Source organism: Perca fluviatilis, chromosome 11 (assembly GCF_010015445.1).
Source record: "Perca fluviatilis chromosome 11, GENO_Pfluv_1.0, whole genome shotgun sequence".
NCBI classification, from domain to species: domain Eukaryota; kingdom Metazoa; phylum Chordata; class Actinopteri; order Perciformes; family Percidae; genus Perca; species Perca fluviatilis.
The window spans coordinates 6,304,595-6,330,268 of record NC_053122.1 but is presented as its reverse complement, the minus strand read 5'-3'; the positions used below and the strand labels follow the sequence as shown (position 1 = coordinate 6,330,268).

Below are 25,674 nucleotides of genomic sequence, written 5' to 3'. Positions count from 1 at the left end.
AGCTAAACCACCAGCACAGAGGCCTTCGACAGGATGAAATAAAGCTTTCATTCAGACCACGCCTGACACCCACAGAGAGAGAGAGAGAGAGAGAGAGAGAGAGAGAGAGAGAGAGAGAGAGAGAGAGAGAGAGAGAGAGAGAGAGAGAGAGAGAGCTGTGCTTCTAGTTGATTAGTCTTCATGAAATGAATACTAGGCCACTTAACTTTAATTTCATCTATTAATGGATTGTTAGCAAACATCGCTAATAAACGGAAGCACTGCTCATGGAACAATGGGCTGTCTCGGAGAATATTCTCTCTCTCTCTCTAGTATTCATATCAGATGTACTTGTACCGGTTTTAGTATATTTTCATAATTGTGTGTCATAATAGATTTAATATTCTTGCTGCAAAAAACAATATCTACCTGTGTGTACAAATAAAGTAACCTGAACGGTACACACTGCCTCATAATTAGTCGAAGGCGCACATAATAGTAATAATAATAGTATAATAGTAATACAATCTGCTACAGGATACATATCTGATCTGTAAAATCACCTGCCCTCTGTTCTCTTGAGAAAAGAATCAGAAGGCCAAAGGAAGAAATGTAATTTTATATTTGGATCTCAACTACACACTCTTGATGCTATCGCGGCAACAAAATCTGCCCACAGGTAGACATGAACACTTGGCAAAGTACTCAAAAAACACTTTGTGTGTCCAGAACAACACACACACACACACACACACACACACACACACACACACACACACACACACACACACACACACACACACACACACACACACACACACACACACACACACACACACACACACACACACACACACACACACACACACACACACACACACACACCTAATGTCAGCTGCAGTCCAATTAGATAATTACCTGCAGCACATGAACTGACATTTCCCCTAAAACCGGTTTTCTTCCTGTTAATAATACAGACATGTACTGTATTGTGTTACTTATTAACAATGCGTTGGCGATAAAAGCATTTAAGGAGTTATAATAACCTGGGGAGATTCCACCAAGTCATCCATAAGTGTTCTTTAATGATCACTTAAGAGCGGACATTTTTCTTGCTGTGGCTCAATTTAAGTGCTCTTCCACCCCCCCATTAACAAGTGTAAAACAACTGCTGGACAACAAGAGAAGTGTTGTTGTACATCAAAGAAATTCCTGAACAATTTGCGGTTTAGTATCTTATTTTCTCCTTCCTTCCTCTGTCGCATTGTAGGGAAAATGCTTCTCTAGTTTGAGAATTTCTCCCCCCTCCCCACCCCCCAAAACATTGGGACATTGGTCATCCAATGAAAAGAACTACCAATTATACACAATGACTACAATCTATAATTTAGAGAAGCTGATTGATTAACCTCACCATTCAGTGCCTTGGTTTCCGAAAAAAAACAACATTTAACCACATGCCTGGCGCTAACCACGCGCCCGGCGCCTCATTAGATATAATTGAACTCACCGGGAGAGACAGAACTCCAAGGTCTTCTTCAGGTGCTCCCTCAAGCCCTCCTGGGGACTCTCCTGCGGGGGATCGCTGCCTGCTGACACACAGGTGGAAATGGTTTGGTGAATTAAAGAGCACCTTAACTAGTCCCTGACCCCTGGGAGCAAAACATTCAATTAAAACCAGAGAAATGCAAGGCTGAAAAAAAAACTAACTGAATTTGAAGCAGGATGAGGAAGAGCAGAGACGCACAACATTTCAAGGATTACTTATATTAAAAAGTGCACACGCAAAAGTGTATTTATACACAGAACATGTAACATGCTTGTTAGTAGTTTAACAAAAACCTCAACCGGTGTAATTGCAGGTTAACCACCTTTGTTTTTTTTAAGCAAATTTACACATCAAGGGAAAGTTGAATGAGAATTAAACCGAGTCCAAGACTTAAACAAGGAACGGTTCTTGTTACAAACTCACTTCTGCAATATCCAAGGTGTAGGGCTGCACGATATTGGAAAAAACTGACATTGCAATAGATAATGCGATATGAAAAAAGAAGACATTTTTACAAGACAACATAAATAGCTCTATTTGGAAATACTAAATCCTTCTCGACTACTGGGGTGATTTTGTAGGGGAGTGCATCTACATAGAAAATAAAAATGAAAAAGGAACTTTTCTTATGTGAACCAGTCTTTGTTGAACTTTAATGCTTTACAAACACGAAAGCAAGTAAGTGCTGCGACTACTCTTCTGAAGTGATTTTGGAGAGGGACATTAGATGGTTAAATACACTGGTTGACTGACATGACACCATTGTTTTCATACAATACTATCAATCCAGGCTAAAGTGAATGATATTAATAATGCATGCATGCTGCTTCCTCTAAATTCCAGGTTGTGGTCGACTAGCGGGGGCCTGCTTTGGTTGTTGGATACACTGATCAACACTGACTGTGATTGGTGGTTGGCTGTGCATGCAGAGCCTGCATGTCGCACACTTGCAACAAACTGTATCCAAGAGCACTTAAAATCAGTGTAAATGACGTTATATCAGACACAGACTGCTGCTGTAGATTAGTGGTACGTTTCCAGCATCGCGGCTAGGAACCATAACGTTAGTTGGGAGAGACGCCCCGTTTCTTTAGGCTAACTTGATTAGCTTTAACCTGGCTGGTAGCAGCTTTCTGCGGTGAAAAATGGCTGGGAGATGTCGTGATTACGTTGCATCAATCAGGTGATTTAGTTCGTCTTTGCAACTAACATAAAAAAAAAAAACTGACTTCTGTAGCTTCACTACCCATGGAAATGTACAGTGTGTGCATCACTGTCAGCAGCAGCTGCCACTTATGGTACTTTTCTACACACGGCTACCTGTCTTAAAAGGGGAAGGGTCGGCCGGTAACAATCATGTAAAAGGAGAACGGTGAAAGTTGACTTTTTTTAATCAAGCAGCAAAGAAGTTGTAGCTTCAACATCGCAACGTTCTGTGATGTGATGTTTACAAATCAATTGGGAAACATCTTGAAAATCAATCATAGCTTTAAAATCGGATTAAATATATATATAGTTTGACTACATTTTTACAAAAAAATTTTTTGGGGGGGGGGCATTTTAGGCCTTTATTTATAGGACAGCTGAATACATGAGGGGAGAGAGAGAGAGAGAGAGAGAGAGAGAGAGAGAGAGAGAGAGAGAGAGAGAGAGAGAGAGAGAGAGAGAGAGAGGTGGGTAAATGACATGCAGCAAAGGGCCACAGGTTGGAGTCGAACCCGCGGCCGCTGCGTCGAGGAGTAAACCTCTGTATATGGGCGCACGCTCTGCCAGGTGAGCTACCCAGACGCCCAGATTTTCATTTGTTTAAGAAATTAATTTAAACTTCTTATTCTGAAGCACAATGTACTGAGCTGTACTAGTGGCTCATATACACATTTGAAGCCTCCGTAGAACAATCAGAGCTCAGGGTAATCTGCAGCGGATCATTGAGTGGGGGTGGAATCTCTGAAAACAACTGTACAATGTTTTATAACATTTGCGGACACTATGCCTCCCTTCAGCTTTGGTGGTGGTGTTGACGTTCAGGTAGAGGGCATTTAGAGACAAATGTCTTGTCACGGATGTTGTCTGCTACTGGTCTATTAAAATTTAATGCTGCGATAAATAAAACAAAACAACAAAAAGCTCTTAAGCGGTCACTGTACGCCTCCAGTCTATAAACTCTGCTACTTGAGACGGAGCGCAGATCTTAACAACATGATGCCATTTTATCCCAACCACTAAGAAAATAAAAGAGACGTTACTGCTCAACAGGAGATTTACTACTCTGTACTATGAGAGCACTTTGACAAAAAAAAAAAAAAAAAACTTCACTCAGTTGAATCTATAAAAGGTCCCATGGCATGAAAATGTCCCTTTATGAGGTTTTTTAACATTAATATGAGTTCCCCCAGCCTGCCTATGGTCCCCCAGTGACTAGAAATGGTGATAGGTGTAAACCGAGCCCTGGGTATCCTGCTCTGCCTTTGAGAAAATGAAAGATCAGATGGACCAATCAGGAATCTTCTCCTTATGAGGTCATAAGGAGCAAGGTTACCTCCCCTTTCTCAGCTTTGTCCGCCCAGAGAATTTGGCCCACCCATGAGAGAGAGAGAGAGACATCATGGCTCGAAAACAAGCGAAGTGGCAGTTAGTCACACCCCCATTAGCTGATGTTTCATTGCCAACATCAGCTATCAGATTCCCAAACGAATGCAAGCTAATGTTAGTAAAGTATCAGCGGGATCCTCCATCTTCAACAGGCTTTCAATTACTCGACACATCGAGTAATCTCCCGCTGGCATTCGTTACGGTGCCACGGAGTGTAAAAGTGCGAAAGGCGGAGGTATGTCCCTCTTTGGCTAATGTATTTTAAAGATGGAGGAGCAACATGGCAGAACACATTCAAGCGACTCGCTCGTATGTGTTCTGAAGGATTCTGAATGGCAGATTCTATGCTTTGGTTAGTTGGTGGAAGTAATTACACATGAATGAGCACATATTTGTGAAAGAACAAAAAGTTTTTTTTTGCTAAGAATCAACTCAAAACATTACAAAATGGAGTTTTAAGTAATATCGTTATAGCGATTTAAACAGTTTTTTAAAGCACTAAATCTATAAAAATTTGATTTTATCTCTTTTTACTTCAGCGGCCACAAACCACACAGAGTAACATACATCCCGTTTGTTTTGCTGAAAACCTACACAACCACATGACATTTTGGTCCAGGTATTGATTCAAACCATTAAACTGATTATTGTCCAGTTGCCCCTGGCTGGGTGTCCACACAACTGACATGTATACAGCGCATGGTTGGGAGCTGTACAAAGTCTCCGGACCTTGCAGACACACGGTTAGTCCCCACTGATCTGCAGCCAGCCCACAGCCGGCTCCGACAAACAACCAATCACTAACCAGCCCACCTGTGCGCCCTGGTTGCCCAGGCTCGGGGTATTCTGTGTAGGCTGGCTCGGAGCACTCCAGGTTGACGGATGCCACGGGGGCCGGCTCGGCCAGCATTACTGGCACCGGTGGAGGCTCATCTGGGTCGGTTAGAAGGGGCTCCTTGAAAGCCTTGTCTTCACTGGCTTCATAGCCTGTGAAAATCAACGAAGGGAGGCATAATAATTACTAAAAAGGTGTACGGATAGGAAATCTCAAAAGCAGGACTTGTCAGTTGAAACCATGTTCTTAAAGAGGGCAAACTAAGACCAACAGAGTGGTGAGTCTGACATAATCAGGTTGTTGTACTGACTTAATTAGGGCTGCAGAATAAACAGTTTATGCAATTAAATAAAGAGAACAGAGAGTGTTGAGGAAGTGTTTAGTTTGCGGGAAATTAAAGCAGGAAACGGATCAGAAAATTAAGCAACATGACCGTTATAAAACAGAGGAAATTAGAAATAAAGATCTGTCTCTGATATGAAACCGGTAAAGCATACATTTAATAAGCCATTTCATAAGCCAAATTGTTCATACTATGAATTCACTAACTTGTTACAATGCCACGTAAATCATTTTGTATTATGTTACTCTACACATACAATATCCATATTTATTCTGTTAATACACTGCATACATCTACATTGTTCTCACTACTAGTACAATGTCACTGCTACTACATTGCACATATCTGTACATGTTGTTTGTGCATTGTTATATTACATAGCCATATTTATTCAGCTCTTATAACACTGCCCTATATTTCTTGTCCTATCTCTGCACCACCTATCTATACTTGAATATCACATTGCACTTTTCTGCTTTTTGCACTTCTGGTTGGACGCAAACTGCATTTCGCTGTCTTTGTACTTGTACTCCGCACAATGACAATTAAGTTGAATCTAATCTTGAATCTAATCTAATATATATAGCCGGTTCAATAAAGACTCAAAGCCAAACAACCTTCTCTCCAACACGCAGGAAGCAATTCATTTGAACTTTTAGATTGTTTTGAAATAAATAGGAAGTCCTGAATATCTTGTGAGCGGCAACAGTCACCATTGCAGGTTAACGCCGCACCGTTTGACTGGCAGGTAATCTCTCTGAAGTGCAGCGTGCGTCATATTATCACATTGGTTTTTGCCATCAGGAAACCTGCAATTACCTGCTGTGTAACTTTTTTTTTTTTTTTAGACATCCAAGTTAATCCTCCAGACATCCCTTCACGTTCACAACAGTCTAAAAACTGCAGACATCTCTTCATGTATTCTAGAGACAACCATCTGATCTAAATTCTCTTCAAGAGGATGACTTTTAAAAGAGCAACACAAACACTGAATACAATTGAGCAAATGCACATAGACACAGAGTAAGACTAATCCTTAGAGAGGGAGGTATTTAAAAAGGAGAATTTAGAAAGTGCAGATGGATGTTATAAAATTATAATTTGCTTTAATTCACTAGATTTTTTTTTAAAGATTCCAACACACTTGACCACGTAAAGGGAGTTGTCAAATGAGTTCACAACTAATTTCACATCGCACCAAATGTATTGACCTTTTATTAAGATTGTCAAAATTTTAGACATGGAAACAAAGTATGGGTGGTCCAAAAAAAATAGAAAACTAGTATGAATGTTAAAGGAAACGTGTCAGAGTGGGGATTGTAGTGAGGTTAAAATGGTGGAAGCTTCCATTTTTAACGCCAGAATTCAACACATAACTCCTTTATGGTGGTGAGCAATAGATACATATACAACCAGGGATGCACCGAATCCAGGATTCGGCTTCGGACGAATATTGGGCTTTTTGACGGGGTTCGGTTTCTGCCAAACCTTAGAATTATAGAAAAAAAAGTAGAAAACCTGGTGGTGGTGTATGATATGATGTTTTTTTTGGGGTTTAAGGTTAGAAGTGGAAATGGAACTTGTGAGCAGAAAAAGTTGTTGTTTGCAGTGATGGACTGGTAATCTGGCATTTGGGCAGATGCCAGAGGGGCCGCGGGCCCTCATGGGCCGGTCGGCCAATCAGAGAGCTGCATGATTGTCACAGCCATGCGGCTACTTAATTGTAAACAGCGGCCCATATAATTTGTCTCGGCCCCCTTTCAAGCATCAATAATAAAGTTCTTTCGTTAAAGTATAGCCAAATTTGTCCAAATCCTTCACACTTGGTGCAATGTAATCTGATCAGTATTTATACCACGTATGAGTCTCTCAATATCAGTGTCATGGTTACCCTCTACAGTCACGAACGTTTACATTAGTCTGTATTGTTTTGTAGCAAAATTACTTATTCAGATCAGATGTTCAAAAACGTAAACGTGCATGGTTTGAAATAAAACTAATCTACCTGCATTTCTTTTATTTGAATATTTGTTTGCAAAAGTTAAAATGAAGCAATGCCTTCTGGGAATTTCAAGACAGAATTGAGTAGACCGCGTCTGCGTCTTTATATTTACACACACTGTCTATTGTCAGCGTGGTTGTTGGAAGTTGAAAATTGGGAGGGGGGGGCTGAGAAACAGAGAGAGAAATATAAGAGAGCACTGTTGGCTGATGTTGAAAAATGCTGTAAACTGACAGATTTGTTTTTTAAAATCATCAAGTGCAGCTTCAGCTAGCATTAGCGCTAATACTGCTAGCATGTTGGCGATATATCTGAGCCAGCACACCAGGGCGAAAGACAGGACAGTGAGGAATAAGAGGAAGAACAAAAATGAGCAAGAGGAGGATGAAGAGATAGACATGGATAATGAATCTACGGAACAAACCAACAAAACACAGTATATGTTTGACATACATACAGATTTGCAACCACACCCCAGCCCCCTATCCAGCGCCTTCACCGCTTCTTCCCCCAGTCAGGCGGGCAGGTCTGGGGCCAGCGCCTTTGTTTGGCTGCAGGACCAGATGTCTGTTTGCCTGTCCTGGACTACCTCTACTCCATGACCCCCATCCCGATGCACCCATCATCCCACCCCCACTGCGTGTCATGTTATATTGTTATGTTGTGTTTTGTGCAGCAGTGCAAATGTACTGTTATGTGGTGTGCAGCAGTGCAAATGTACTGTTATGTGGTGTGCAGCAGTGCAAATGTACTGTTATGTGGTGTGCAGCAGTGCAAATGTACTGTTATGTGGTGTGCAGCAGTGCAAATGTACTGTTATGTGGTGTGCAGCAGTGCAAATGTATTGCTTGTGTGCTTATGTGCTGAGGTGTTTTTTTCCTGTTCCCACACTGTACCCCTATTCAGGGGCATAGTCTGGGAGTTGCCCTTTTCTCCTCGTCTCTCCTCATGTCATGCTGTATTTTCTTCCCAATTATATGTGTATGTACCTTGTAAAGCGCTTTGTGATTTATATCTGTGAAATGCGCTCTATAAATAAATTTTACTTACTTACTTACTTACAGAACAACAAGCCTGCTGTGGGTCTGAATGTGGATTACCAGAAGCAACAGAGATGGGAGACCAATGCTGCAGGAGGGAGTGTAGGTACAGGAAGTTTGGCTACTTCAGATTATATTATATTATTATGGTGTGGCTGGCTCTGATGATTTATTCAGTTTTTTTTGTCTATGTTTTGGTGCAGTTGTTTATAGCGTGGGAGTTTACATTCACCATCACTGGGGCTATCAAAAGTGCGTGTTCTTTCCGTGCATCAAAAATTCTATCTGCGAGTGAGTGAGTCTCCCTACAGTGGGAGCGGAGTGACCGAACGGCCGGCTGCTGCTCGTTAGCTAACGTTAGCTTTCTAATTTCACCCGCCCAACATGCCTTCATCATACACTGAGTAGCAAAAATATGCCAAACAAAATGGTCACTCATCTGGCGATAGCGTTGTGCTTTCCTATGATGTGAAAAGAGCTTGTGAATTCAACATTAAGTTGTTACATTTAACTATTTTAGAGGCTGTGGACGTTGTTTACTTCATTAATGTGTTTACTGTGTTAATGGACTGAGGATGGGAGGAGGATTTGGTATTCGACTGAACCACAAAAATCTGGATTCGGTGCATCCCTATATACAGCTCCCATCTGCAGGTGCTGTTATTTCCAACAGATGTAGCTATAGTGACATTGAGTAAGGAGGAGAAACTGGCCACTCGTAGTGCTGAGGAAGAAAAGTTTCCTTCCCCGACGGCAAATTCACAATAAGTCTGTGTAGTGGTGAAAGAAGAACACTATGTGAATGGCAAGACTATATTACATCTCCAGTTTTATGCAATTCATTTTCTATAAATGTCCCTGCAGACGTAGGAGATGAAACAGGCCAGGGCGTCAATCAGAGTCAAATGCAGACTAATCAATAATTTCTGTTTCACCACCATATCCTTGTTGCCTCTGCGTTGGCTATACTTGGCCGGGCCACATTAAAGTGAGTAATTACGGTCGTTTGTGTGAAGGGAACAGTGACTGTGGTTGGAATATTCATAACTCACACCAAATTGAGTATGAATGATTTAAGAGGCGTCTCGGCATGACGAGAAAAGTGACGATAATTGACAGAGGCCGGCTGCAAAGTATAATAAGGGGTTTCCAAGTAGAGGCCAACTGTTTCAACAACAACAACAACACTACTAGATTATTACAGACATATTGCATTGGCATATATGTTGGCAGATGAGCAGTAAATAGGCTGTAGTCTCCTTTCAATGCCTCAACTCCACCTAACCCGTTATTTATTTTTTTAACTACAGGCAGTGTTCAAGTCCAACCGACACTTCAATTCCTTTTAGTGCTTCAGATTCAACTGACATTTCAACCCCTCTCGGCATTTTAACACACAAACACCGCAAGTGCTTTAAGTTCTTACACATCTGTTACTTTCATACCAATACAACTCCAAGAAATCTACTTTTTAAAGACCTTAAAAAGGGATATTTAAAGAAAAAAAAACATTCTTCCAGTTTGGAGAAGCAGACAGACGAACCGACACAGAAGCTAAAAAAAAAATACTGCTGTTGATGAAGGCAGCAGCTAAACATATTTTAGACACCTAAAAATCAATATCAGTTTAAGGTTACGATATATTTAGAATATTTTAACCACTTTACCTTGCCATCAGACAGCGTTTTTTTGACGGGTAACTAAAGACGTTATCTATTCTCTCTTCAAAGCCATCAGGCTCCTACATCAAAACCAGTAATTGTACCTCGCAGAACACAGGTGTTGATGGTCTACTGCTGCCTCGATCAGTTAGTTTTTTGTTTGGGTTACTGTGCGACTTTGATGAAATCTGAACTAACCCTTTAAAAACACTAAAGTCACACAATACCACGGACAAACTAACCGCTCTAGGCAGTGGTAGATGAGCAATCCCCGAGAAGTGAAACAACTGTTTTTGAATCCTATTTGCATCCATATTTAGATTACTTCTGTTGACTTACTACTCATGTGTATTGCCGATGCAGTGCATTTATATTTTGTTTAATTTGCTGAAATGGCCAAAAAAACAGATGCTTAGCATAGAAGCGGTCAACATATTTTGTATCCCAAATTCTTGGCTAACCTTCTGGGCCGGGGTCGGCCGAACTATCGCAGCCTTCCTTCCATGGCTGCAGGGCAGCAGTTGTGGTGTCCGCACTCCCGCTGTGGTCCAGGCTAAACATGTGGTTGGCCCATGCTTTCGCATTGGGGTTGAGGTCTGAAACCTTGGCGGATTCCTGTGAAAAGAACACATTAATCATAGAGGTCAACGACACAAACCTGCATGATGATAAAGAAAAATATCCACCAAGTCATTGAACTTAATTTTTTTTTTTACTCATTAAAAAGGTCCAGTGTAAATCTGTGTTGTCCGTTCACAAACTTGTCCTTTTTCATGAATATTTACCACCACCATCAATTCCAAGTATTCCTTTTGGCTTGAAATTTTACATTTGCATTTGCATGAACTGGGGGTAGACGCTCCATATTCATGCGCCATCTTGAAATACGTTAGCCGGTAAGGGACATACAGGACATACTGCTCCGCCTTTCGCTGTCCCATGGTTAACTCACAGCTGCTGCTAATGGCTATTGTAGGTATCGTAGAAGGAAACATGGAGGACCACACGTATTCTAAAACCCCAAATATTCAGGAACAGGAGTCTTCTTCGTCGCCCAGAAAAAGAAGGATATTGAAAAGAGCAAGAGACCGTCTTTTTGAAGCGTGAAGGCTACCGTAGCTGTAATACGTACTTTGAACTGCGTGGTGCGAGAGAGTTGATTGAGATATATGATCAACGCTAGATGGGAGAAATTCCCACACATTGGACCTTTAAGAGCGTACTGAATGTTCTAGTAATTATATAAAAATATAATACAATATACAACGTATTATTACACTCTACGGAAAGCTGACAAATTCACATATTGTACATTTTAACCCGTCAGTGAAATTGTGGACGAGGAAAACAGACCACAATGCAACAGATTGTGTATAAAAACAAGACTGACGCATTGAAATCAAATGTCTTTAGTTATTTAAAGTTTGATATGATATTGACCTGCTTAAGGATCCATTAACAGTTAAAACAGTTATGGGATATCATAAGTTCTACTGTTGTATATGCCCTTTTACATTTTGCCAGTAAGAATATAGTTACTTTACAATTTATTTACATTATTTAATTTATATTTAGACAGTTTTCCTACGTATTGGTTCTGAAGCAATTTCAGTTCTATCAACATCTGACTAAATTTTCACTCATCGCACCATGCAAGCTGAAAAAAACTGAAAAGGTGCTTCACACATACTCACCTAAAGGATTATTAGGAACACCTGTTAAATTTCTCGTTAATGCAATTATCAAATCAACCAATCGTCGTGTTTGCTTATTTGACAATATAACCTGTTAGAACAAGTGTCTGCAGATCAGCAAGGAAACCAGTGGCTTCTTATTGCTTAACAGCAAAGAACATGTTGCTGAACTACACTTAGACAGCATACTCAGGAAAACAATTCTAGCAAAATCTTCTAAAACATAACTGAAAGTTGAAATTAATGACCCATGTAATTTCCTTTTTGCTAAGCTTACTGGCAAACACGGAAGAAAAAGAGGGAATGACTGTCACCTTAACTGAATCTTTGCACAAGTAAATAAGGTACAGAAATGTCCATAATTTTAATGAGTTTTATGACTTGCGCAACAGAAATCCTTTAATAGATACTCATCAATCATCCCAAACCCTAAATGTCAGCTGCCTGCTGGACATACTCACAGGATCAAAGCAGCAGTTGAGCATGCATGTCTCACAGGCTAACAGACTGTAACCCAGAGCCGTGGTCAGAGCCAGCGTTTCATTGAAGTCCTGAGGCAAAGCGGGCCAGGCGCTTCCTGACGGTGGTGATATAAGGCTCCACTGCATCCAATCCATGATTAACACACATAAACAGACTAAGTATCTCCACAGGCAGGCAGAGGGAGACTCTCGACCAACATTGTACGCCTTAAGCCGGGCTCCTTAAAGTGAAGCTGCGACCACCGCACCTCTCTAAATCATCCTCGTCAAATCACAAGCACTGACACTCTCCGATCTACTGGGTTGATTCAACAAATCTGATGACAGCACTGAGGCTCCACTGCCCCGGTGGGCTAGGCTGACGTTGCAGAAGCTGACTGGCTGTCTTGCTCCTGTTGAGCAGCCGTCTCGGCTTTTGTTTTGTTGCTGTAGCACTGAGTCATTCTCCAGCAAAATACTGGAGCTGTAGAGGGAGTGTTGGGTTGCACACCTGAGCCTGCTCCAGTGATCCATGTGCTAAATCAACCCGGAGGCATCACTTAAATTAAATCAGCCCTCGAGCCTCGGTTTAAATAGATTATTCTGCTAACGAGTCGAGTTGCTGAGGCAAAAGAAAGGCTGGGAAATCCTTTAACAGTTGAGTTAAATATAGAAACAAAAAAAGAACGATTAAAAGGAAAAAGTTAAGGAGATAAGACTGACTTAATACAAGATGAGCAGCAAAAGACATTGTTCCTGGGTCACATCTCACAAACGCTGCGCTTCGAAATCATTCAGGATGTGTCTGGCCAGAAAGACACACATCCCCGCCCTCTGCTATTAATCCAGCCCTGCTCTAATGAAAAACTCCCACTCCTGTCCGAGCTTGCTGCCATAGAAACTGTTGCTGACATCACCGGATATGTGTTCGTTCTGGCCACCACTTGACCTTTGAATTTATTTATTTTTTAATGTTCCCTTCCTTCAAAAAAGGAGGAGGAAAAGGTTATCCGCTTCCCTGATTGAGGGTGTATTTTGGGAGGAGACGAGAAGATGAGATTAATCATGAAGCGTGGACACAGACAAGTTATTGTCAGTGTCGTATCGTAGAGCAGCCGGTGTAGCGCTGGGTTTATTGCCCTGCCTGTCTGATCGAGGCAAGCTCACAGCCGCAGACAAAAACAGAAAGACGGCAGACATGCAAGAGTCCTTCAGGGGAGAAAACAAAAAACAGCTGAACTTGGACTTATCTGTCCGTCTGCAGACCTGAGGCTCATCTTCCCTCTGACAGCTGCAGAGCTGAAGGGAACAGCGGGCCAGATTGGTGCTGAGCAATCGGGAGTCAAACGCATCACAATTACTGTAAAATGCTTCGTCCCGTGCACCATTTCCTGCTGCATGAGTCTAATTTAGCATCAACAGAAGTGGTTCAAGACGATGGAGTTTTACCAATTCAGTCACATGACAAACACGCCACTGGCAAGCAAAGTTATGAACAACCTGTAGTGGTTACAGCAAGCCATGTATAATTAAATTTATTATGAAAAATGCTTTCCAAAACAGTCAGTTTTTTTTAAGACTGCAAAAATAGATTTTTCCAGATTGGTTTATTCATTGATGTAAATAGGCTTTGTGTGCTCATTAACGACAGTTTCCACTAAAGGGAAAAATAGTCCCACCAGTCAATCGGAGCTTTGAATGCAGGATTAAAAATGGGGACATCATCTTTCTTCAAATCCACAAGCTATCCATCTACATTCATGAACAAATTGCTGGGAAAATGGCCACAAAATCGGCAAATGGCATGTGTGAGATCGATACATCTGTAAAGGTTGTTGAAAATCGACTTTCAGAAATGACAACTCTTGTATTGGGATTTTTCTACAAGTAACAGCAGCTTTTGTGTTGACTAAAAATGACATCTGGACAGATTTGTAACTTGCTAAGGTTGGTTAAAGTATGATATGTTTCAGCCTTACTTATTCTGCAGTAACTTACAAGTGCCACAACAAAAATGTAGCACTACATTGTAAGTACTGTATGGAAACTGTGCAATACACTGAATTTTCCACAACACAGTCCTGCTAATGTCTTACGATAAAATCTGTTTAGAAATCCACTGAATCGTCCACTGAAACTTAATTTGAAACCAATACAGGAAGTGTTTGTATGGCGAGCGTAATGCAGTTACAGCAATTTAAAAAAGGGCCAACGGGAGCAAATCAGAAAAAGGAGGCTTCGTACTAAAATATCACTAAACAGAGTTAGAAATGAAGGCCTGTCTCTAATATAAGCGTGCTTCAGTCTTAATGAATTCAGTCTGATTATCTTGCTACTGTAAGATAATAGTAAAAAAAATATTGTTCACCAATTTTAGGTAAACTCATTGTGATATTATGTTATCCTTTTATAAAGTAAAAATTAAATGTTTCCAGGCAGTTTGTAGTAAGAAACTCCAAACAAAAACCTTACTTAAGGTTTTGTCTGATAAAAAACATGACAGTTAAAACAGTTTATTGCACTAAACAATTGTATTACTTTAATGTAATATAGTTATAGATCTTTATTGATTTTCAGGCATATTCCCCAGCTCCATAGGCATAATTTACAGGGGGGGATGGGGGCCAAAGAAAACACGTGTGTGTCCGGGTGGAGAGTCCTGTACTTACAGTATCAGTACGACAGTGTAGAAGTACTCCGTTACAAATAAAAGTCCTGCAAAAAGCAACAAAAATGACAAAAAGGAAATACACACTGAAAAATAGCAACAAAAAGGCCTGAAAAATGTATCGTTAAGGAACCAGTATCGGAATTGGCATTTTGAACGATGCCCAGGCCTACCCCACACTTTTTTTAATTTATTTTTTTTAAGTCATAAAATGCACAAGACTTCTGCACAGAAGTTGTCGTTCAGTCCAGGTTATCTTTATATATTAAACTTTTTTTGCTTATAGACTAGTCACTTTACATGCTGCTCTGCTGCTGTCTGTATACTTTAAGATTTCCAAAATGCGTAACGTATGAAAGAACAGTGTTGGAACCACAGGAAGTAAAAAATCAACCAAGACACACAAAATGTCAGTAATTCTCACTTATTTCTACATGACTGTAGAACATAATTAAACTGGCACAATCATTGATTATGGAATATTAACTTGGAAATATTTAAACGGCACACTAAGTAGATATTAAAATTAAGAATACAGCTCATGTAAGATCCAGTAATTAATCTTCTTAGTAAATTAAAATCTAGTGTAGCCCCAAATCAAACTGATGCCATGGTAACAAGCCATGTGGTGCTACCAAACCCGTGTGTTTTCCAACTCATTCCTTATTCACACACATGCATACACACAGAGATGATGCACCATATGCTTTGGACATATGTGTTAGAAACCGAGCAGAAATTGAACATGACCTATTTACAGCCCTGCATGTAAAATTAAATCAGTTACAGACAAAAGCTGGAAAGAAAAGACTCCAACTGGTATTAGATCTTCATCTGGGAACGTTACTGTAAGAGCCAAGCCAGAATTCTTAGTTAAAGGGCATTTGCAAGTATAAAAATGCTTTGTGTGTGAATGCAGAAGTAATAAAAAAAATATGGGCGCAGAAACAAAATGCTCAGCTCTGAAAAACCAGAAGAAACTTAAATAGCTCAACTTCTCCCCATGCAGCTGCTAATGTTATGTCACACTGATATTTAACCACTTTACATGGCCGATTAAGTAAAACTTCACACACATTCGTTTTTAACCATTTACTGCACAGATGGGGTGAAAGATTTGCAGTGTTGGGATGTCAATTTCGATACCGGTTCCTTAACGATACATCAACAAAAATACATTAAACACAACACTTATTTTCCACCTTAATTGTGAATCAACAGTTATCAAAATAAAAAAAAAAATCTGGTAACACTGCCCACTCAGAGTAACATTAATAACACTGGTTGTGCTTTTGGATAGGGGTGCACCAGTCAGATACTCAGGATTGGTATCAATCCCAACTTTAAAAATTAACACAAAAAAAGAGAAACCTTTTTGCCACAACATGAACATATTATAAATAAATAAACACATGGCATTGTGTACAGGCTAATATTTAACCAACTAAAATGCTAAGAAATGTAAACAAAGACTTTTTAGTGCAAACTGCATAATGACACAAACCTTTAATAAACTTGGTGACTGCTCTGTTGTCAACATTGAACTAATGGAGAACTAACTTAAGTGCAAAGGAATGTCATTGAATTGCCTTGTTTGCTGAAAAGGTGCTGTAGAAGTAAAGTTGCCTTTCTTTACAACCTCAGCCGGTCGGTCAGTCAGTCAGTAGGGCACAGAAACCACTGTGTTTGCCTGCTTGTCTCAGAGGAAGTGTAAATCAACAGCACCGCAGCCTCTCCATTAATATCATATCGCAGCAAACCTGAAACCATTATCAGCATCGCCGTGACTTCAACAAAACTGCAGAGCCCACGTAGTTTATTCCATCCGCACCACTGCGCGCATGTGCGTGGGTCGAGCTCTGCTCTGTGTCAATATGCAGAGAGGACAGATAAGCTTGCTTTTACGTGCTCAGACGCTTTAAGAACCGAAATTTGGCACCGAAAGATACATAATTTTGATACTCATTAGGATCCGGGTATTTTTTTTTCTCCGGTGCCATAGAAGTATCGACGTTTGGTGGCCAGCCCTAGTGTGGAGTTAAGTATTTTCTATAATATGTCAGAATTTGTTCAGGAACTTTACATCCTGAACTGTGTGTAGTCAACCCTGGAAGCAGTATTTTGGTTCTCTGACTGCTTTTCCCACCACTTATCCCGGCTTGTAATGAGACCTACAGCCTGAAGCATTTGCCCACTGGAGTTGGCCTCTTCCTTTTCACTGCCAATCTTCTTTCCAATCTTGAGCGTGTGTAAATGACAGTTGGGGGGAAGACAGCAGGATCTTTCCATTTCCTAATTTCGGAGCGCTCCGGAATAATAACTCTCTGCCTGAAGGCCATCCGCTTATTTATAACCCATTTCCTTAGTTCCACATTCTTTCCTATTTGAAGAGGTTGATTGAAACCCATCAAGGAAACATGAAGACACATCCCTGCGCTCGCTTTGTGACGGACATAGGTTAACTTTCTCAATTCATCTTCTCTGTCTTAAAGCAGCAGTCGTAAATTACCATCACTACTAAATTAAGTGTTGAGCCCAAGAAAGACTTTTCTCTAAAAACAGAAAGAAGCATGATCTCTGATCCGAGGAAGAATGATTTAAAGCGCTGGAGACTGAAACTTAACTGCAACCAAAACTGGGAGTGATTTGGAACCTGAACACTTACCCACCTAAAGCCAGCGTTGGTGCCAAATATTGTTAAAGTAAGGTTTTTTTAAATCTAGTTTACGCAGCTTCTATAAATCACGACTTACTTTGGGTCTAACTTTCTTTTCTTAGGAAAGAACCAGAAATCTAAACGACAGTTTATTAAGTGGCTGGTAGAGGGGGCAAGTTAACTTGTCACAGCCAGAATTTACAATATTTGGCTGAAGGCTGGTGCAATAACCCACCCTGGTGACTGTATTTAGCCCAGTCGGTCTTTCCTAAAGTGCCACATGTGCTACCATCAATCAAACCAGCAGGGTTGTGCAGCAACCCTGGCAGAATCATAACCTATAAAGCCTGTGCAAATGATTTGCGGAGCCTGTGGGGATGTGAAATTACATACAAAAGAGAGGTCTGTGAGAAAAGAGACACCTTAGAATCAATAGGACTTCCTCATTGTAGTACACTTTGAACCCTAGGATGTTTTTGCTTCATTTTTACTTAGGCTTTCGGCACAGACGCTACATTTCTTAGCTAGACATGGCAAATTTTACTCCCCGGATAGGTTTTGGTAATCTGGAACAACATTATTTGGTTTGTCAGTGGTAATAAACTAGCCCGACAAGCCAGACCCACATCAAGATGTTGGGTCTGGGAACTCACCATTGACTGAGCTCAATCCGAGGGGCGGGATAAACGGTTGGCTTTCAAATTCCCTCTGCACGTAATAGGATAGGCTACAACCAGGCAGAGCAACGAAGAAGGTAGCGGAGCTAGTTGATAGATTAAACTTTTGCCGTATCCGGTCGGAAAAACTCCGAACACATCTTCCTTTTTTAAGAATGATTTCTGTACCGTTCTTTGTTCTTTTCTCAAAGAAAAGCTGAACTCAAAGTCTTCCAGAAGACCGCTGTTCCCAGCAGCAGCCGCCATAAGCCCGCCCACCGACTCTATACACGATGTGATCGGCCTGACCAAAATTTGGTTTTTCCAGCTCGCAAGTCAACGGAGAGTGCCTGGACCCCCCTGGCTGCAGAATAAATTTGCTGCCACTAGGGTGCGTCTAGATTTCTAGGCTAGTAATAAACATGTTCTAGGACAAATGTTTATAATTTGCATGTATGTCCAAAGGATTTCAATAAACAGCAAAAATACAAATGTAAAAACACAGGAGAGTGTCATTGTGTTATGCCTTACTTTATGTTGTCCTGACTTTTTTTTAAGCTCAATTATATTAGTAAGTTACCAGGTTTAATCTACAGGTATATTCATTATTTTAGCCAGTTCTCAACAGGTACTTCTTTCAGTTCACCTGCCCACAAACGTCACACACCTCCCTCCGCACCTCATAAAGACCCATTTACATCACCTCAACCTCCAAGGACAAAGTGCAGTAATGACTGCAACAAGATATCGTTTGGTCTTTGGGATGGAGGACGACAGGCAGAGCACTAAACTATCAGCTCAGAGGAAACGTGGGTACTGAGGCAACATTTCTAAAAAATAGTTTCCAAAATAATAGTTACGACAACTCTGCTGGATGTTTCCTCTCTATTACAAGGATGAAAACTATTGACTTGGGTTTAGTTATAATGGCAAATGTCTGGTGGTGCCCTTTTGTAATTCTAGACACACCCATCACAAATAGAGATGATGGATTTACATCAAAGATGCTGTCACTAATGACTTGACGCCACAGAATGAATATTTAACTGTGGATTATTTGGCAGATGCAAAAGACTTAACAGCAACAGGACCATAATGTGACGTTTGTGATCAATGGGGCCACTACAGGCTCATGGAAAGCAAGAAATACAAAAACAGGTCATGGTTATTTAGTTACATGAGTTGCTACTTCTCTCTGCTTCACACACTTCTCTATTATATATAATCAGTGTGGGAAATCAACCGCAGTTAGAAGCAGGCTGCGGCAGTTATCTCACCTTCCAATCTGCTGCTTGTCTGGTTACAAAAAGCAAAAATGTTAATTTGACAAATATTAATAAAGTCAACTCAATGAGAAACTTCTAGAAAATGGGCATCAGAACCTGTTTGAACAAAATTACTATTGGCAATTGATTCCTACATTTCCAAAGACTTTATATGATATGATGTATACTGTGAGATTTTTCCATATTCATGAGACATCTATACTTGAATAAGACCATTGTGAGGAATGTTGCAAATTCCTCAGCAGTTACTATATTGGATTTTTGTAAGATTTGCATTAATGGCATTTCATTTAAAAATATTTTGTCAATTTACAACAACATAACTGGGCTGTTTTCTGACACCACATTTACATTTTATCCATATCGCTGTAGATTAAACTACCCAACATTATAATAACTGTAAAATGCAACATACACAATGCAGCAGTAATATTACATAATAAATTATCATTCATGTGTTGTTTATTTTCTATTTATATATATATATATATATATATATATATATATATATATATATATATATATATATATATATATATATATATATATATATATATATATTTTTGTTCAATGCATAACCTGCTGCTGTAACATCAGATAAATATGCACAACAAGTGAGTGTCAATGAATGCCAACAGCTCAATTTGAACCAAGAAAGAAGTATGGTCAATAGTGCAAAACATACGAGGCAACAAGTTGCATTTAACAAAACATTTTATTGTATTATATATCCAGGTTTTTCATTTCACAATCTTCAAAAAAATAAATAAATAAATAAATATTCAATCTCTTACTAGGGCTGGGCGATATGGAGAAAATCCGATATCACGATATTCTTGACCAAATACCTCAATATCCATATTGCGGCGATATCCTAGGGTTGACAATTGGGTCTTTAACAAAATATCTTCACATAAAATCATCAGTAATGTGGACATAATGTGTGTCTAATTGGGAAAAAGGCAAATAATAGAAGAGCTAGAACAGTCTGATAAGTTCAGTAAAGTACATCACTTTACTGTAATGCAGCCTTCAAAACCAGTAAAAGACAACCCTTATGTCATATCACGATATCCGAAATCTAAGACGATATCTAGTCTCATATCACAATATCGATATATATTGCCCAGCCCTACCTCTTACAGAGAGAGAAAGATGGCATAAAGCAAGCCAGAAAATGAATACAAGTGTTCTAATTAGCCATTGCATTCTTCCACGGCAAGTCTGTTTTCATAGGCATACTACGCTATCGGGCAGGACACAGGCCAAAACTTGGATGTCATGGATGAGGTATTCACACCTCACCAACGCAGCCGAGCACTCCTGTTCAGACAGCCTTGGTCTTCCACTCCTGTTGTTGTTGTTTGTGCTAGATCCGGGCCCTGCCGTCACTACTTTCACTGACAAACCTCAGACACGAAACCACACCCACACCCACACCCACACACACACACACACACACACACACACACACACACACACACACCTTGTTGCGGTCGGTCTCCAAAGCTTTCACATCAGCGCTGCAACAGAAAAATGTGTGAAGTAATAAGCTACCTGCACAACGCTCTTTTTACTGTGATCATCCACATTCATGCTGCTGACATCACAAGTCATTTATGTATTGCCTAAAAAAAACCAATGCGAGTAATGACTTTAAATTATTAATTAACCAAGAAAAACCTTCGTAGATACAAAGCTAGCCACGTCATCTAGTCGAGCAAGCTACCATTCACTGCAACAATTAACAACTTTAACAAGAAATGTAATAACGGAAGATAAACTTTGTATGCCAACAAAACGCCAATAACTGCAATTAATGTAAGGCAACGTTAAGTGTAACGTTAGGTAACTGACATCTAGTTAAGTTAACATTAGCTTGGGAAACGTTGCTCACCTTAGCTAACTGCAATTATTGACTTGACTTATAATCTAACTACAGTAGTTATTTCACAATAAAAATGATCTTAAACTGGCTACACAAAATAATCATGAAAAGGTCAGCTATGCTTAACATTAAAATGTCCAAAAATGCAGTCATGTGATCAACTTACCAGCGAGCGGGCCTCGGAAACATGGACAATGAATGGGGTTCAATGCTATTCAACTATCAAGTATTTGGAACCATTAGCTGCTCCACGACGTGCATTACTTCCGCATTCTCAGATTACAACAGACGTCTACGGGAGTGTCGTAAAGGCTCCGACACACCAACCAGACGGCAGAAAAGGCAGTCGGACTGATCATTCGGCTCCCGTCTCCCCAAGTCGGACCAAAAAGTGCCTCGGACACACCGAAGCGACGCCGACTCAAGCGTACGTTCTGCGCGTGCGCGAGGTGTAATACGCCTCCATAACAGCAGGCGGCAGAAAAGAAGGAACGTTGTTGTCATTACTCGCTGAACGGAAGAAAATACGATGGCTAGTACTAAGAAGATACCTGGCGCTGTCAGCTCCGGTTTTCTCGTGCACCGATTCGCTAGTCAAGGGCTAGCACTCCACCAATCAGATTGATCATTGAGTCCGACTGCCTGATTCAACATGTCAAATCGGCCCAAATGAAGGCCTGACGGCTCCTCCGACTGACGACGGCACGGACCACACCGAACAGACTCGAGTCACCGACCTCGCCAGAAGGCCGATAATCGGGTTGGTGTGTCGGCGCCTTAACTCTCATTAAACGGCTCAGGGTGGGGGGAGGGCGCTATATGAGCCCAAGACCCATATCAGATCTCTATTCTCAGACTTTCTGACATTGAATTCCTTCGGTTTCAATCATCGGGTCCTCGCAACAGTCTGTGCTCGGGTCCTAAATATAAAACAACATACCATGATGAAGATTTTATCCATAGTACCGAACCGTAATGGGAAACGCTCCAACACAACATATTACTGAATCATTATTTGCTAATCTACTCATTTGTTTATGATTGATGTTTGTACTGCCAACCACTTCCATGACAGTATTGGAGGAAATGATTCACTATAATGTTATTCTTATGTATGACTGATGAATGATTTTTCCTTACCCATTTGTTGTGATATTTTACACTTTTCTAATACATTTCTACAACTAAACAAACTTCAAAACCTTCTGGGGATTTTCATGGTCACTGGAAAGACTTAAATGTAATAAGATGCATACAAATTTCGGCAGCACAACATGTGAAAAACATGCATCTGTGTGTGTAAAAACTCACCAAATGAGAGTTCTCTTTTGCCTCTTGTACTTGCTGCACCTGTGGTCCGGCTACAACTTTCGTGTCCTGGTCAGAAGTCATGAGCCGTCTGCTTCTTGGCTCCTCAGGGAGAAGTCTCTGTGTCACCAAGTAAGCTACAGAGGGGGTGGGAGAGAGACAAACAAGATTCAAGAATGGGTCTTTATCACAGAACTGTGGCTCAATATCAGTTGTTACACGTGTATGATGACAAAGGCCAGGGGGGGGCAGTGTCCGATAGTTACTTTATAAAAGCCTGTCGGGGACCGGAGAACATTAAAATATAAAAACAAAACTGGGCGCCCGGATAGCTCGGTTGGTAGAGCAGGCACACATATATAGAGGTTTACTCCTCGACGCAGCGGTCCCGGGTTCGACTCTGACCAGCGGCCCTTTGCTGCATGTCTTTCCCCCCCTCTCTCTCCCCCCTTTCATTTCTTCAGCTGACCTGACCTGGGGATTTATCTAAACACAAATTCTACTGGCACACTCTTGCCAAAACACCGAAACAATACTTCTAAAAAAGGAAACGTTCAAACCAATGTAACAAGGAAATGTGAAAAGTAATCTGTTGCTAACACAATGGTCTGGCTCAATTGGCAGGCTAGAGGAAGAGACAGGTTTAACAGATTTTAAAACCTATAAACGGGAGTAACCAAACAAACGGTGTTGCACCGGCACAACCTTCACTTAAAGGGTTGAAAAAAATAGGTTGCATTTCCTGTTGCCTGAGGATACTGTTCACTGGTTTACAGTAAATCAGAACATGCTTCACGTAATACAAAGTGAAAAGAAAAAGAAAACTGGGATTAACTCGGACTTGAGCAAGAAAATTGCAATTGGTGCATCTCTAGAATCTTTTTTTTTGACAATTTACACACCAAATGGTTAATAAAGACAATAATCTGTGGATTACTAAATAATAAAAATAACTTCTAGTTGTGGCCCTAATGAGGAGCCTGCAAAAAAAAATAAGTGTACTTTAACTTGAAACAACTTGAAACAACTTCTTTATTAAAATAATTTGATTATTGAGTTGATGAATATCAAAATGTCATAACAAGACATACAAAACATGTGCAACAGAGCATAGAACAAGAAAGTGCAATTAATGGGCATAGTGCAACAACTAGTGTCCCCAAACACATTCCAGACAGCTTTTCAAAAAGAGACTGTGCAAAAACAACAGAGACCAGAGACATTACAAAGCCCTGGTAAATATTGGAGATGTATTTGAAAGATGGAGACAGCTTAGAGCCCAAAAGGACGCAGAGTTGGCTTATTTCCTCCTGAACAGGTAGCTAAGCAATAGCTTCAGGCTAATTTATCACAGCTACATGGACAGACATTTTATTCATTTGTGTACTCACACTGAATTAAATGGAGTACCCGAGTTGGTTAATCGCAAAAACAATTGAGACACCGCCAGTAAAGCAATCCGGACTGGTGCCTGCTAACGGCGCCATGCTAACCCTGCTAACTGCTAGCCAACGTTACCGGAGGACCAGGCAAGCGGCCACGACCGTTTGCAACGTGTAGCCTGTTCAGCGAAGACTATTGTGATTGGTTTAAAGAAATGCCAATAAACCCAGAGCACATTTTCCTCCCATCCCCGAATGTTATGTGGAGTACCCAGACCTTCCTCCAGCGCGCTTCGGAGGAGGGTCTGGCAAAGCGAGACTAGTGGGGGTGCTACGGATCACAAAACTCCCAGTTCGGCACAAGAAAGTTAAATCTAAAACTTTGTCATTGTGCAGAGTACAAAGACAACGAAATGCAGTTAGTCTCCAACCGGAAGTGCAAAACAAAAGCAGAAAATATATTTTAAATGCTTTCCATTAATTACTTAATACGGCTGCACGATGGAAAATATGCGATACGGATAACGTTGTGTAATATCGCGATAACAAATGACTTGCGATAAATAGAGATATTAAAGCGTACTCAGTTCTGCTGCCTTCTGCATTCTGCTCAAAAACAAATTGCTTGTTGAATAAAAACATTTTAAAGTGCATTTTTCTACTGATAATTTCTTTCAAGTAACACAAAAAAATATATGTCTTTCGCGATATGTTGCAGCCTTTCGAGACGTGTATATTGCATTGACGATTAAAAAAAAAAATCTATTAAAAAAAAAAATCAATATATTGTGCAGCCCTAGTAGGAGACAAGTTTTCAACATCATTCTTGCATCTCTAAGGCTGCAATTTCAGCACCAGCAGCCTGATTGGCTAATCCCTAAGGCTACATCTGACCTCAGTGTTACACATCCACAGAGAAAAAGAGTGAGGAGGAGGACCCCACTGAGTCCAAACATCACTGGAAACCGCTTTTTTTCCTGTCCCGTTGGAGCCGTTTGTTAAGCAGCGATAATCTGCCACAACAATCGGGTGCCTGTCTCTGACACGGGCCCTCGCTGTGTGTGCATACAAAGCAGAAAAAGAATGGCATTGCTTTAAAGCTGGTGACCTTTGACCCACATACTGATACCCATACACGGCATGTGTGTGTGTGTGTGTGTGTGTTTGTGTCATGCCACCGCGATGAATGGGGCTTGAACACATCTCCGCAGCAATACCACGCAGCTATCAAAACAGGCGTTGTGTGATAGCACATTTCTGAGCAGCAGCCTTTAAACCTGTTTGCCAAACTGTCAAAAAAACTAAACAAATTGAGCAACTGATCTAAACATGGCCATACAAATCCTGACAGTCTGTTGTGTTTTGGAAACAACTGCTAATGTGTCATGTATAAACGGCGTCAATAAATGGTTAGTCTCCATTTATAACTTCATGGGGAGGGGGTTTTATCCTCCTACAGTCACAGAAACTCATGTTTCCATGTAACTCAGTGAAAATCTCACAATGTTCACCTTAAAAAGGTGCTCTATGAGTTCCTGCATGGTTTCAGCGCAATTTCATTTTTGTCTCAAATCGTGGGCATCTCTCCTTGATCCGCTAGCAGCCTGCCCCCCTGAACACACCGTGAAAAAGCCCGGTCTCGGGAGACAACACAGGGCTCGTAAATGTCAGACA

At 40.6% G+C, this 25,674-nt stretch overlaps 1 protein-coding gene across 3 annotated transcripts in view; it reads right to left on the bottom strand.

The window, feature by feature from the left end:
• LOC120568706 (la-related protein 4B-like) overlaps positions 1–25,674 on the bottom strand; it is a 49,447-nt gene that overhangs the window by 21,473 nt on the left and 2,300 nt on the right. For 2 of the 3 annotated variants that reach the window (XM_039816381.1, XM_039816383.1), the window contains exons 2-5: positions 22,622–22,755; positions 10,463–10,616; positions 4,934–5,107; positions 1,490–1,571 (exon numbers count right to left, since the gene is read on the bottom strand). In XM_039816381.1, the coding sequence (XP_039672315.1) occupies positions 1,490–1,571; positions 4,934–5,107; positions 10,463–10,616; positions 22,622–22,702 (491 nt within the window). In that variant the 5' untranslated portion in view covers positions 22,703–22,755. The remainder of the gene's footprint in view (positions 1–1,489; positions 1,572–4,933; positions 5,108–10,462; positions 10,617–22,621; positions 22,756–25,674) is intronic. The other variant, XM_039816382.1, reaches the window with a different exon arrangement.